The 12,836-nt window shown below is 44.3% G+C and overlaps 1 protein-coding gene across 4 annotated transcripts in view; it reads left to right on the plus strand.

Annotated features, from left to right (window-relative positions):
* The first annotated feature begins 356 nt into the window (after positions 1–356).
* The window catches only part of MFSD6 (major facilitator superfamily domain containing 6), a 30,905-nt gene continuing 18,425 nt past the window's right edge, over positions 357–12,836 (plus strand). For 3 of the 4 annotated variants that reach the window (XM_074910623.1, XM_074910625.1, XM_074910626.1), the window contains exons 1-2: positions 2,090–2,231; positions 10,524–12,119. In XM_074910623.1, the coding sequence (XP_074766724.1) occupies positions 10,576–12,119 (1,544 nt within the window). In that variant the 5' untranslated portion in view covers positions 2,090–2,231; positions 10,524–10,575. Of the gene's footprint in view, positions 414–1,677; positions 1,728–2,089; positions 2,232–10,523; positions 12,120–12,836 lie in introns of those variants that run through there. The other variant, XM_074910624.1, reaches the window with a different exon arrangement.

Below are 12,836 nucleotides of genomic sequence, written 5' to 3' on the forward strand. Positions count from 1 at the left end.
TATGGGACCAAAGTCAGCTGGTACTGGATTGGGCTTCTAAACTCAGTAAGAAACCATCTTTATATATATTTATGTATTTATATATGTATAAAGATATTTTCTATATATATTTCTATAAAGGTATTTTCTTTAGATATGTATATTTTCTATATATATAAAGAAAACATTGTAAAGGACTTTGTATTAGTCATATTCTCTGATTACTTCTCTCATTACCCTGGTCCTCAGCTGTAACTTCTTGTTCACATACCAGGTTATGCAACAGCCTGCAAAGAAAGAAAACATTTTATCTTAATTCCTCCATTCTGAGAGCATTTAATTTTTTTCTTTTAGGAAATATCTCTGCCGAAAGCAAGTAGAAGAAAGGGGGATGATTAGGGTGTGACTCCTCAAAAACACAGCTCTAAGAAAAGGTAATACAAGCAAAACTGCAGAAGATGGTCATAGCCTTAGTGTGTGGTGGGCAACATTGGATTATCTGAGTTTAGGGAAAGACTGCTTTTATGGCTTCTGTAAACGTAGTCTGCGACTACAAAGATCAGCTTTCCCTTCTCAGTTGACAAACGATGACTGGAAACGATGTGAAATACGTGTTCTCCATAAAAGCATTTGTAGTAATTTGCCAAAAAGTCTCCATCAAGATTAAATAATTTTGGTTGGAGCTGACGTCTGGTTTATTACAGTAATATTTTTTAATAAAACTCCCACTATATGAGCCAATAGTTGTCTGTGAATTCTGCAAGAGGCCTGCACTCCTGGTCTCGTCAGACGTGGTTTCTCCCCGTGGTTAATTAGCCGTGAGGAGATTCTCAAAGAGTTTTGAAAATCCTTCCAGAGGCAGATGATAAACAAGCCTTCTCCTGCCCCAGGTCACCTTCCCTACGAAATTTAGCTTTTGTCTCCTGCCTGCATCAGGAAAGGCCTTTCCTGTACGGGTAGGCAAGCTTTTAATTGGGTGCTGTCCTCAGTGGCCTTCGTAGCCACACACAAATACCACGCCCCATCAGTACGTTATGGTGGCAGGGGAACGGCCTGGAGACAGCATTGCTGCCCACCGGGACTGGTGTCCCTTTTAGTTTGTTGGGGACTCAAACTAAACGGGTGGAACACCTGTGCTGCCCCTCACCCTCTGCCTCAATTAGGCAAATGTAGTTTTCTCTGATTCCTCCCTTAGACAAAATAATGCAATTTTGTTTTTTTCCTTGAGGAAAGGGGGATCCTCCCTCAGAAAAGGGAGGTACAAAGAGTTAGATGAAAGTAGTAGTGCGTGTGTCCTGTGGTATCCCAGTTAACGTTGTCTGCAGTTTGTGCTGTGCTGCCGAGAGGGATGGCCGCCGCCGGCGGCTCCTCGCTTTATTGACTCTGCTTGGACTGTGGCCCAGTCTGCGCTCCGGGAACAGCACACCAGCGCTTCAGCTCCATCCTCAAACAACTTCACTGCCTCCAGTTCAGGGCTGATAAACACCCCAAACCGCGGGAGGGCCTTTCACTTTCTGTCTTGGTTATTCCCCCTCTTTAGCTGGCGGCTGACCTTTTGACATGCAGGATGGCTCAGCTGTTGCTCAGAAAGTTACCGTCCCTGTCTCCGTTTTTCTGCCCGAATAATTACTGCACGGGGTGTGTAAGTTTATGTTGCTGTTGTTTTAAATATTTACATAATTTTGTGTGTAATTCTAGAAACGGTGTTACCGAAGGGATGATGCCGGTGGCTGCGGAAGGCACTACAGGTAATAATTTAATTCTTTATGCTGTAATACCTGTTCGGGACTTCTGAGGAGCAGGAAGCACCGTGAATGTCGAGTTACTTGGCTGTTTCGGGCCCGCGAACGCTCCCCAAACTCTATTTTTACACCAAACGCCCAGCCCGCGGCCCAGCGTAGGTGCAGACCTGCCCTCCGCAGCCTCAGCAGAGCCCGGCGCTAGAAGCCCCCTTCCCCGGCCCGGCCTGCAGCCCCCCGCGGCTCTTGCTCCCCGCGGCCGGCCGGGCCGGGCCGGCGACCCGGGGGCCGCGGAGGCGGCGCCGGGCGGGCGGGGGCGCGGCCCCCCCGCGGCGTGGGGCGGCTCCGTCCCTCCCCGCAGCGCCCCGGCACGGCACGGCGCGGCGCGGCCGGGGGGGCGGGAGAGGGTGCGCGAAGCCGCCGCCCGCAGCAGCCGCGGCGGCAGGAGGCGGCGGCGGGAGGGGGCTGCGATGCTCCCGGCTGAGCGCCCCCCCGGAGCCGCCCCCGGGCGAGGTGAGTCAGCGCGGCCCCGCGGTGCGCGGGGGGCCGGGCCGGCAGCCAGGCCCGCGGCAGAGGCCGCCCCGGTGCCGCCGCCTCCCCCTCCCCTGCCCGCGCTCCGCGGGGCGCCGGCGGCGGGCGGGCCCGTTCGCGGGCCGGCGGGTACCCAGCCGGGGGGCGCCGCGGCCCCGCGGGGTGCCGGCGGGCGGGGCGGCTGGGGCGCACCCCGGCGCTGCCGGGGGGAGCCGGGCACCGAGGCCGTTCCCCCCACACTCTCCCCCTCAGCCCCGACCCGGCCGCGGCTCCAGCTCCCGCCCCACCGGGGGCGACGGGCCTTGTCCCCGCAGCCGCCCAGGATGCTGCCGCTGGGCCCTTGCCTCCGCCTTTTCCTTCCCTCCTCAACGGCCGCTCTGTGCCGCTTTTCCTCCTCCCCGGGCTTTCCTGGCAGCGCCGCGCTGGAGCCGATCAGCTGCTGCTCAGCTGAGCCGGGCGGCAGGGTCTGCGCTGGCTTCGCTCTCGCCGAGGTGCCCGGAGGTTAACTGTGGCGAAGCGGTGACCCTGCAGGGATGCCGGGCCTGGCCTCCAGGAGCTCGGCGTTGGGACTGAAGCGTGTGTGCGACCGAGCCGCCCGACGCCAAACGCCCCCCCCCGTGCCCCCCGGCCCGGCCACAGGGTCCGTGTCCCCGGAGGTGGCCGCTGGCTGGGCCATGTCCCGCGGGGCCTGTCCCTGCTGCCCGCGTCCAGCCCCGCTGTTACGTGTGGCTGCCGCTCGGTTTCTGAACCCCTAAATCCTTGAAATAACGATGATTTTTAGTAAGCGGGTTGTCAGTTGCTCCTCCGTTTATTAAGCAAGCACGGGAATAGATGCTTGTTTAAGAAATCGGTGCCAGAGGTACCGTAGGTGTTGCAGATGCCTCTTCTGTCCTAAGTTGGATGCAGTTTAAAACCCATGTTAGGTCAGCAGCTCTAAAGTTTTAACACCATGTGCTTTTTTTTTTTTTTTAATGCTGTGTTAATGAAAAATGCAGTGTTGAAGAGTGATAAACTTGGGAGTTTAAGGGAGAGGAGAGGGAGCTGTATGAACGGAACACCGCAGTATTTCTGTAAAAACTTGCCCAAAACATTACATTACTAAGATAGAGTCTAGTTGTCCCCTGTAGTTAGTGATGTCCAAGGAAAAAAAATGTAAAATGCTAGTTTTATAGCTTGGTTCTTTTTTAAAAATTTGTTTCCCTGGATATAAATAGTGGACAAAGGTTACATTTATTTTATTGTTTGTATTCTCCAAAGACTCACTGGGGAATAGGGGAAAAGCAAACAATCTTCCTCTTAAGGATGGTGTCTGTGATGGCAGTCATAAACTCAATAAAAATCCTAAACAGTTCTAAAAGAAAAAAGAATTCAAACAGGTGGAGTGAGAACATGAGAGAAAATCTGATGATGTGACAAGCTAATGTGAAGAACCTGTGCTCGATCACTAGTATAGCTGGTGCTAGGGCACAACTTAAACGCAACCTAAAATTCATTTTAATCTTCAGATACCGCACAATGGGCCTGAGATTATGTAGCAGTACAGGAGAGTGTGAACCGGTGATGTGAAGCAGCCGCAGGAGCAGCGGCTGGTCCCCAGGGCTGGGTATTGCTCTCTGTTTTGAAACAGACCCCTGCCACTGCCAGGCTTGGTGGTGCAGCTGGGTGCCTGCTGGGTCCCTCCAGCACTGGAAGCGGCTGCGCTGGTGGCCCTGTACCACGGCTCTGATGCAGGGCACTTGCCTGGTCTGCCGTTGAAGGCATGCTTGTTATTTACCATCATTAATGAAGTGTAAACCTTGGCAGTGTAGACATGTAGTTGGTAAATTCAAAACTGGTTAAAAAATTGGAGTCTAATACTGACTAAAAATAAGCTGATGAAAAAATAGAGTCTACTAGGGCTTCTTAATTTGCACATATTAAACAGAAAACATGAGTGGAAAGCAGGAGTCCTGAGATGTGAGTTTAATGAGGTTTTCTTCAACAGATGAGGATCTGATAGTGTTCTTGTCTTTAATGTTAATACTAGCACTATTGTATCAACTTAGCAACTTCAGACCTATTATAAAGTGCATTAAGCCTATTATAAACCTGATCTTGACATACTTCAGACATACTGTAGTCTCTCAGTCTAATTGACTAAATGTGTCAAAGTGTGTGGGGTTTTATGTGCATATTGAATGAAGTAGAAAAACATATAGACCAACACATTAAGTAAGTGCATGCCAAGCAACACCAAATAAAGCAATTTTAAGAGTTAAGTGTTTTAGAACAAGGTGGTTTCGCTTCATGGAAACCCTGATTGTGGTGGGTAATGGTATAACGGTAATGTCTCACTTCAGACTTGAAACAAAGAGATTTCCCAGCACTGAGTTAATTCACTAAATGGGATTTATTCCTGGTTTTATAAATTCTGAGTAAGGTGTCCGTGCTGGGGCCTCCCAGGAGGACAGCTTGCCTTTAGAGTGCAGGTGGGTCAGCCTGCACTCAGTTGGTCTGTATGGCTTGGCAGGGGACAGCCCCTCCAGGGGCTCTGCCTGGAGGTTGGCCTACCTGGGAGAGGCAAGAGTAACTGAAGTCTATGCGTTCCTCTGTCATGGTGGTAGTTGTTTGCATAACATTCTCCTTCTTTTTGGCATGGATGCAAGTGACAGCACCAGGCTGTTCCTTAGGGGTGAAACTTGCTTGGAAATGGAAAACATGGTCTATTATTCATGTTTATTACAGCAGTGCCTTGTAGGCCTGATGGATGTAGGGCTTAATTCTGAGAGACTCTGCATGTAGTTCAGATCAGTGAGACAAGGGGGGCTAAGGATGAGATAATACACTGTGTGAGCGATATAATGGATGCACTTGAGGCAATTTTGCCAGCCGAGGCATGAGTGAGGTGAGCCTTCTTTGGAAGATGGATAGTTTTTCAGTGTACTTCTCTAGCACAGACCTGTTCTGAATCAAACAGTAATTAGTGATTTTAAAAAAGGGTTTATTCAAGAGGCCTGTTTTCTGTTAGCAGATTTTAAAAAGTTCATATGAAAACTTCATGTGGAATTTCATGTGTTTGCTACAGAGTCAGTTGGCTAGTCAGTGAAAGTCTGAAAGGGATAAAATAAGATATAATGCAGTGTTGGTTGGTGTTGATTTACCCACACAACGCAAGCAGTGAGCTAGTCTGCTCCGTTCTTACAGCAACATATTGCTTGATAGATTAGTTAATGATTCCTCGTTTGAAATTCTACTCTTAGAGTATGTTTTCTGAGACTGTATAAATATAAATCTTCTACAGTGATTTTGCTAGGTATTTGGGTATTAATGGGTTAAGCTACTCTTGATCATTTGCACTCTTGATGAACTGTCCTGGGTTTTTTTTTTCATTCAGTATACATCCAAACCCTGATTTTTGAGGCTCTGCTTTGTGAATCTTAATTATAGTTTTAATTCTCAAAAGCCTAATGAATGGAATATTTATGCGGAATTAAAATTTAAGAACAGCAGTACTTCTTCACCCCATATCTAACTTCCTGTTAGTCTACAAGTGAAGTTTAAATGTCTTGTACTCTAAGTGACATTATATTTTCCCTGAGAAGTTTAGGGATTTGCTACCCCAGTTGATTGGCCTTTTTTTTTTCCCTGCCTTGAGATGCAGTGCAAAGCAAATGTTTTGAGGTGTTTTGTTGTTTTCCAAGGTTTTCGTAAGAGTGACTCCAAGAGGAGAGCTGTTTTTAATATAGTATACTTATTATTTTACTTATTATCATTTTCCTTTGTTTTATAGGGAACTTCTTGTAGGTTGTCTTGAGTAGATTAGCTTTTTATCCTTTCTGATCTTGAAATCCTCTTAATTACTAGGAGAGCCAGATAAATGAGGATCGATTTAAGAAATATCAAAGGCAAGAATGCCAAGAAGGTACTTAACTAAATGTAGAATACCCATATTTGCCTCTTTCCCCCTACCTGCCAAGGAGCCTCCATTAGAGTCATTAAAATGACCATTGCGTTGTCATTGCTGAATTCCTTCAAACAATTGGTTCTTCCTCTGTTCCTCAGATAGCTGCTCAAGGTACAGGTCTGCAGGAAAGTTGCTGTTGCTGTTTTCAGAAGATGGCTGGATGAAAGATGTGTCGTAGGTGAAAAGGTTTGGAAGTGGATTTTGACTTGCTGGAGTAATGGATATAAACCAGGCAGCAGCAACCTGTATCAGGAAACTTAGGAAAAATACACTCTAGTACTTTAAAAAAAAAATAAATCCTGTCTGTACAAAGCTTGAAGGAAGAATAGTCTTGTGGTTAACGAGTCTATGCTTCCTATGTGAAAAGAAGCACATGCACTTGCGCATCATGAGGCTCAGAGCACGAGTAATCTTGCAGAGCAATCCCCAGTCTGAGAAAACCAGGTTGGCCACAAGCTTCCTGTGCAGCTGTGAGCAAGGGACTTATGCTCCTGGGTTGGTGCGATAGGACCATGGGTTGAGGGGGAGGTGGTCAGCTCAGAGTTTAATGAAATCTTTCCCCATTGTAGGCATGTCGGGGGCGATGGGATGATGAGGGAACAAAGACTCGGTTCCCTGTTCTGAGTTCTGTAGGGGTTTGGAAACATAAACCTGTGGCAAGACAAAAGCTTGTTTATCTGCTGGAGGACCAAGGTGCTTTCTTGTGACATACATCTGAGGTGCTGTCCGCTTGCTACACCTCTTCCCTTTTCCTTTGCAGGGCTTCCTTGGGATCTTTGCAGAAGTTCCTTTCAATTTGCACATTAGGGCTTTGTTGTATGTTTGTGCGCTTACCTAAGTTTAGGGAAGAGAGCTTCAAAACTGTTAGTGCTGCTTTTCAGAGTGATGTTACCACTCTGCATCCTTTCTGGTTTCGCTTGTCCTGGCTCAACTGATGACATTCAACAGGCCTCTATCAAAACTTCACGCTCTTTTCTGCTTCAAACGAGTTAAAATCTATATTCACTCAGAAATCCATCCTGTTTACTTTCTGAACCTTTCTTCCTCACTCCTGTTCTCAGTTGTTCATTTTTAAACTTGCTGATGGTTGTGTCTTCTATCCTCCTACTGTCTTGTGGACCAGAAAAAGTTTTTGCAAAGGGAAGATACGATATTTGAAGGCTATGGTTAAAATAATCAGTGGGTAACTAGTCTCGTCTCACAAAATACACTTTCAATTTGTTTGATTTGCTGCACATTCAATGCCTGACTGGCATGGGGTTTCTCGTCAGTAGAAGGAAAGCCCCATAGATACTAAGGTTTTTTTGTAGATTTTTCAGTAACAATACCACTTTGTTGCTTGTCCCATTTTCAGTCATTTATTTTTAGAATTTTTAAAATTGCTAAATAAAATCACTTTCAGAAACCTGCCTCCTAAACAAACTAGTGATCAAAACATTAAGGAGTGCCATATGGCTCCTACCAGTCTTGATGCTGTTATATTTCTGAAGAGTATATTCTGTGTTATTAATAATATTCAATGAAACACTCTCAGGGTGGGAGAATATTTACTGAAATTATTATGAAATATACTTTTCATAGCGTTCTAACCCAAGATGTTCTAGTCAAAATACTAGGAGTGGATCTTTTGGATTAATCCTTGCACACAACAGGCTAGAAGATGATGAATACTGAGGCAGATATAAGTTATGGAGGTGGAAAGAAGATGCAGGAACTGAAGTGTTTAAAGATTAGCAGTATAACAATTTTTAATATGCGCACTATTCATACAACATACAAAACTGAAGTCCCATTCCAATAGAAAAAGGGAAACGATCACATTCTAATTGCTCTAAAACCCTTTGGTATAATTTTTATTAAATCAGATGGTTCAGAGCTTATATATATATATATATATATATAGAGAGAGAGAGAGAGAGAGAGATAAGGAATATGGCTATGTTGTTTAAATCAGGGTAATTCCAATTCATACTTGCAAGGAAGTTGTCCTGATATCCAGATGGTTAAAATGCGAGTTCTGTCTTGTCATGGGACCGGGAGGGAAATTTATTCTTCAAAATTAAATGCTGTAAAGCTCTCATACAGTGAGTAAGCAAGTTGCTGTAAATAGATGAACGTACACTGGTTTTGGCAAGACATGGGAACAACACTGAAAACTCAGTTACATCCCCTTGACATAAGTGGGGCCCTGCACAAGTTCTGGAGTCTTTGTTGTCAAATCAGGGCGAGGCATAAAGAAAATAAAAGCAGGGATGATGACTGATCTAATCTACTCATCAGAAGGACTTGTTTTATGAATATAGAAGCCGTAAATGAGGAAGCTGTCAGGTGGACGTGGCTGACTGAGCCAAAAATTTCAGGAGTTAACTAGACAGCTGCTGGGTTTTGGTTCATGTGGTTTTTGGTGGTAGCAGGTAAGAGCAAGAAGATGTATTTTCACATTTGACTGTTCTAATGACTTAATTAAAACTTTTTCTAATCTTTTGACACTTGAAATACTTTTTTTCTTTTTTTAAATCAGATTGTGTCTGAAGAAACAGGAGAAAAAGCAGCCTGTGTGTATGTGCTGGCATTGTTTTGATTAACTTCTGTCCTTGAATAAATGAATATTTAAGGTTCCAAGATTTTTATGCAGCCTAAGTGAAACCAGGTATCTCTGTAGATAGTGTCCCATTGAAATGACATTTAAAAATAAAAAACACGCACAAACCTCCTATTTGGGATTTTAATGATGGTACTTTTAGACGTGACTATCACTGAACTATGTAAGGTTTAAATTAGTTTAATGGACTGTTGTTTTTAGAAGTATCCATGGCTTGTTATGTCAGCTGTTATGTTTGTTTTGGATCAGTAAGAAACAATTTAATGTACTTGTGAATCTTTAGAGTCTCTTTCCTGTTATTAGCCTTGCATCAGTTTGCAAATCGTTGTCAGTATTTAAATAAATTCTGAATTATAATTAAATAATTTAAAGGCACTGAATGTTTCAGTGCATGACTAGTTTTAAGGGAAGTTTTGTAAGACTGCGATTTCACTGGAGCTCTTTTAGTGGGAATAAAGTGCAGTCCGACAACAAAATACTTCAGATTCCTAGAGAAGATTATTCCTGATCATAAATTGAGTGCTCTTAGAGAAAGTTCAGGTTCTTCTAGAATAAAATGCTCTTTTCACATATTGGTCTTTGAAAAGGTTTCCGTGTGATAGTAACACTCATCCGAACAGCAGAGGGATGACAAAGCGAAAATTAAATGTTCAACTTTCTCATAATGAACATGAGCTAATCTTCCTAGGTTAAATTTACAGATATTAGTGTAACAAAAATAGTTGCCTAATACAATGATTTTGAGCCGGTTGCCTGCTGGCAGAGCTTTTTAATCCTTGAAAGGAAAGCTTTTGTTAGCTAGCTTAGCTTCATAGAATGTTTTGTTGTTTTTAAATGTGAAAGCTGGTTGGTCAAATCAAAGTCTAGGTAGTGGTGAATTTATTTTTAAGTGTTGCTTGTCAGTTTTACAGTCTTCCACTTCTGCAAAGCATAAGTGTGGGCAGCTGCAGTATGCTTATCTCCCAGTCTACCTGTCTTCAATTTCAGAATTTGACATGAAGAGATCATTGTAGGGTCTGTACTTATATTTTTTCTCTGTGTTTCTTTGCTCTCAGGTCTTTGATGTCTTTGCGGTTGTTATCCTAATTTTGAGGATCCCTTGTTTTAATCTTAAATCTCCATACTAACTCCCACCTCTCTTCCCATTCAGCCTAGAAGCTCAAGCCTCCCACCAATTTCCGCTGTGGTTTTGGAGTGCTTAGAAAATGATGTTTTAAGAGGAGATTGATGAAGCTTTTGAAGTCCATCATGAAGCTTCAGATAATAATTTGTTTTGATAATTAAAAAACCTGGGATATATGTGTAGCTACATTATTTAATTACAAAATCATGGCTATCCTTTGGTATAGTAGGGAATACTGGAAATAAAGCAGTTAGCCTTGGGGGAGAAAAGACAACTTGAAAGAAGACTTGCAAATGCTAGCACTTAATTGCCACAGTAGCTTTGAGTATATAAATTATTCTCTGTCCTAAACATGAAAGATGTTTTATTGCACATTATTAAAGCTGCTGTTAGGAGAACTTCACAGAATTGGTCATAAACCACATTTTTATTGATGCTACTATGTACCTCTAGTCTAGACAAATGGCCTTCCCCACCCTGATACTGCATTTATTGCTCAGCAATGTCACTTACAAAAATTAGAAGCTGTCTTTGTCCTTGATGACTAGCATTGCAGATCTGTTCCCGTGTGGTACCTTAACCATGTTATGTTTTATTTGTTCGCAGGGTAGCCCTAGTTCTTGAGAGTGCACCAGGTACTGGATCCTTGTGGTAAACCATGGCAGCTGATGATAAAGTTGCCATTTTAACGGATGATGAAGAAGAACAGAAGAGAAAGTATGTGCTTGCTGATCCTTTCAATGGCATTTCCAAGGATCAAGATTTGCCACCACATAATGAATCCCCTTCGACAGAGACAACCACTGTCCCAGATGAAGAGCTAGATTGGTTAGAAAAGCACTGCGTCAAAATAAACAACGATCTTCTGATCTCAAAGGTCTTTTATTTTTTCTTCTATTCTGCATATGGCTCTCTCTACCCCTTGCTGCCTGTGTATTACAAGCAGCTGGGTATGTCACCCAGTCAGAGCGGACTTCTGGTGGGCATCAGGTACTTTATTGAGTTTTGCAGTGCTCCCTTCTGGGGAGTGGTGGCAGATCGCTTCAAGAAAGGGAAGATCGTCCTTCTGTTTTCACTTTTATGCTGGGTTTTATTTAACCTGGGGATTGGATTTGTTAGACCAGCCACCTTAAGATGCGTTCCAAAGGGCCTTCCCCCAGCACACCCCACCAATGCAAGCAGCCTTTTAACAACAGTTTTGCAAAATGCCTCGATGTCTTCTCCTCTAAGCACAGTGAGTGCTGCATCCCTGAAAGTTCGGGGGAAGAGAGACTTGCTCACTTCCAGTCCGGTCACTTTGGAAACAACAGGGACAGCTAATCCTGAAATAACATTCCTGTTACCTACACAGAGCAGTGATGTGGAGTTTGTCTTGGAGAACAGCACCCATTTGATTTTGAAAAACACCACCACTAGCCCAGCCTCGCCAGGGAACACGACTCCGAGTACCACCCCAGCTACCATCACCACAAAGCTGATGCCTTCTGACCAAGCAGTGCTCGTTTATGATCAACAAGAAGTAGAAGCCATCTTTCTACTCATTCTGCTGGTTGTCATAATAGGAGAATTTTTCAGTGCTTCCTCTGTTACTATTGTGGACACCATAACTCTGCAGTACCTCGGCAAACACAGGGACCGGTATGGATTGCAGCGTATGTGGGGGTCTCTGGGCTGGGGGCTGGCCATGCTTTCCGTGGGAATTGGCATTGACTATACCCATACAGAAGTTGGCATTGAAGGTCAAGGATGTAAAGCTCCTGAGTACAAGAACTACAGGATAGTTTTCATCGTTTTTGGTGTTCTGATGACAATGGCATTAATTGTGGCCACCCAGTTTCGATTTCATTATGCGCACTTCAAGCAAGATGAAAATAAGAGAAAAGAGGTAGAAATCTCACAGGTGGACAGAAGTGCCTCCAACGAATCCTCCGATAACACTCCTACCAGTATGAGCCAGTCACAGTCATTCAGTTTTTGGGACCTCATAAAACTGCTGTGTAGTATCCAATATGGCTCAGTGCTCTTCGTGGCATGGTTCATGGGGTTTGGATATGGCTTTGTGTTCACCTTTCTTTACTGGCACTTGGAAGACCTGAATGGCACCACCACCCTCTTTGGAGTTTGTTCTGTGCTCAGTCACGTGTCTGAGCTGACTGCCTACTTCTTCAGCCACAAATTGATTGAACTGGTTGGTCATATCAGGTAAGATGTTAGCAGTCATTAAAGAGCTATACAAAAAATGTAAAATTCCAGGCTTAGCCTTTTGTTACAAAGCAAAATTCAAGAAAATCCTTTTATTTTAAATTCCAAGTCCTGCTTACTTACATAGCTTGCCTGATGGAGTTTTGTATTACTATTTTAGGAGTTTAAAATACTCTGAAACACTTCCTTTGCATTTGGGTTGCATGTTAGTACATGCATTATGCCTGGCACCGTAACCTTTTGCAGATGGTTCTAGAAGACATCCTCGTTCACTGATGCAAAGCTCTCTTAGAGATCTTTACAAATTGCCACCCACTCAAGAATTATCTGTTTTGACACATAAATACCATTAATGTTACAGTTTTTCTTCCTGTGAGTAGCAGTGTTCTGAAAACCTCCTGCTTTAGCCCGCTTCTGCTTGCGGGGCAGTTCTTTGCCCCCACAGTAGCCTGGAGAGGTGTTGCTTGCACGCTGAGAGGGGAGGAGGATGAGATGAAGAAGCGAGGTGAGCACCTCCTGTGCACATGCCCTTGTAATCAGACTCGGGGTGTTGGCAGAATGAGGTTGCAGCCTGGTAGTGTCGCTTACCAGTTCAGATCCTTGCTCTCTTCCTTTAGTTGTAACTGTGTGTTAGCTACTGAAGAGTGATGGCTGTGCAGGATTTCTCCCATAGGTCTTGCCTTGTGTAAGGGAAACTTAACTGCTTCCATCATTTTA

Source organism: Athene noctua, chromosome 7 (assembly GCF_965140245.1).
Source record: "Athene noctua chromosome 7, bAthNoc1.hap1.1, whole genome shotgun sequence".
Lineage (NCBI taxonomy): Eukaryota > Metazoa > Chordata > Aves > Strigiformes > Strigidae > Athene > Athene noctua.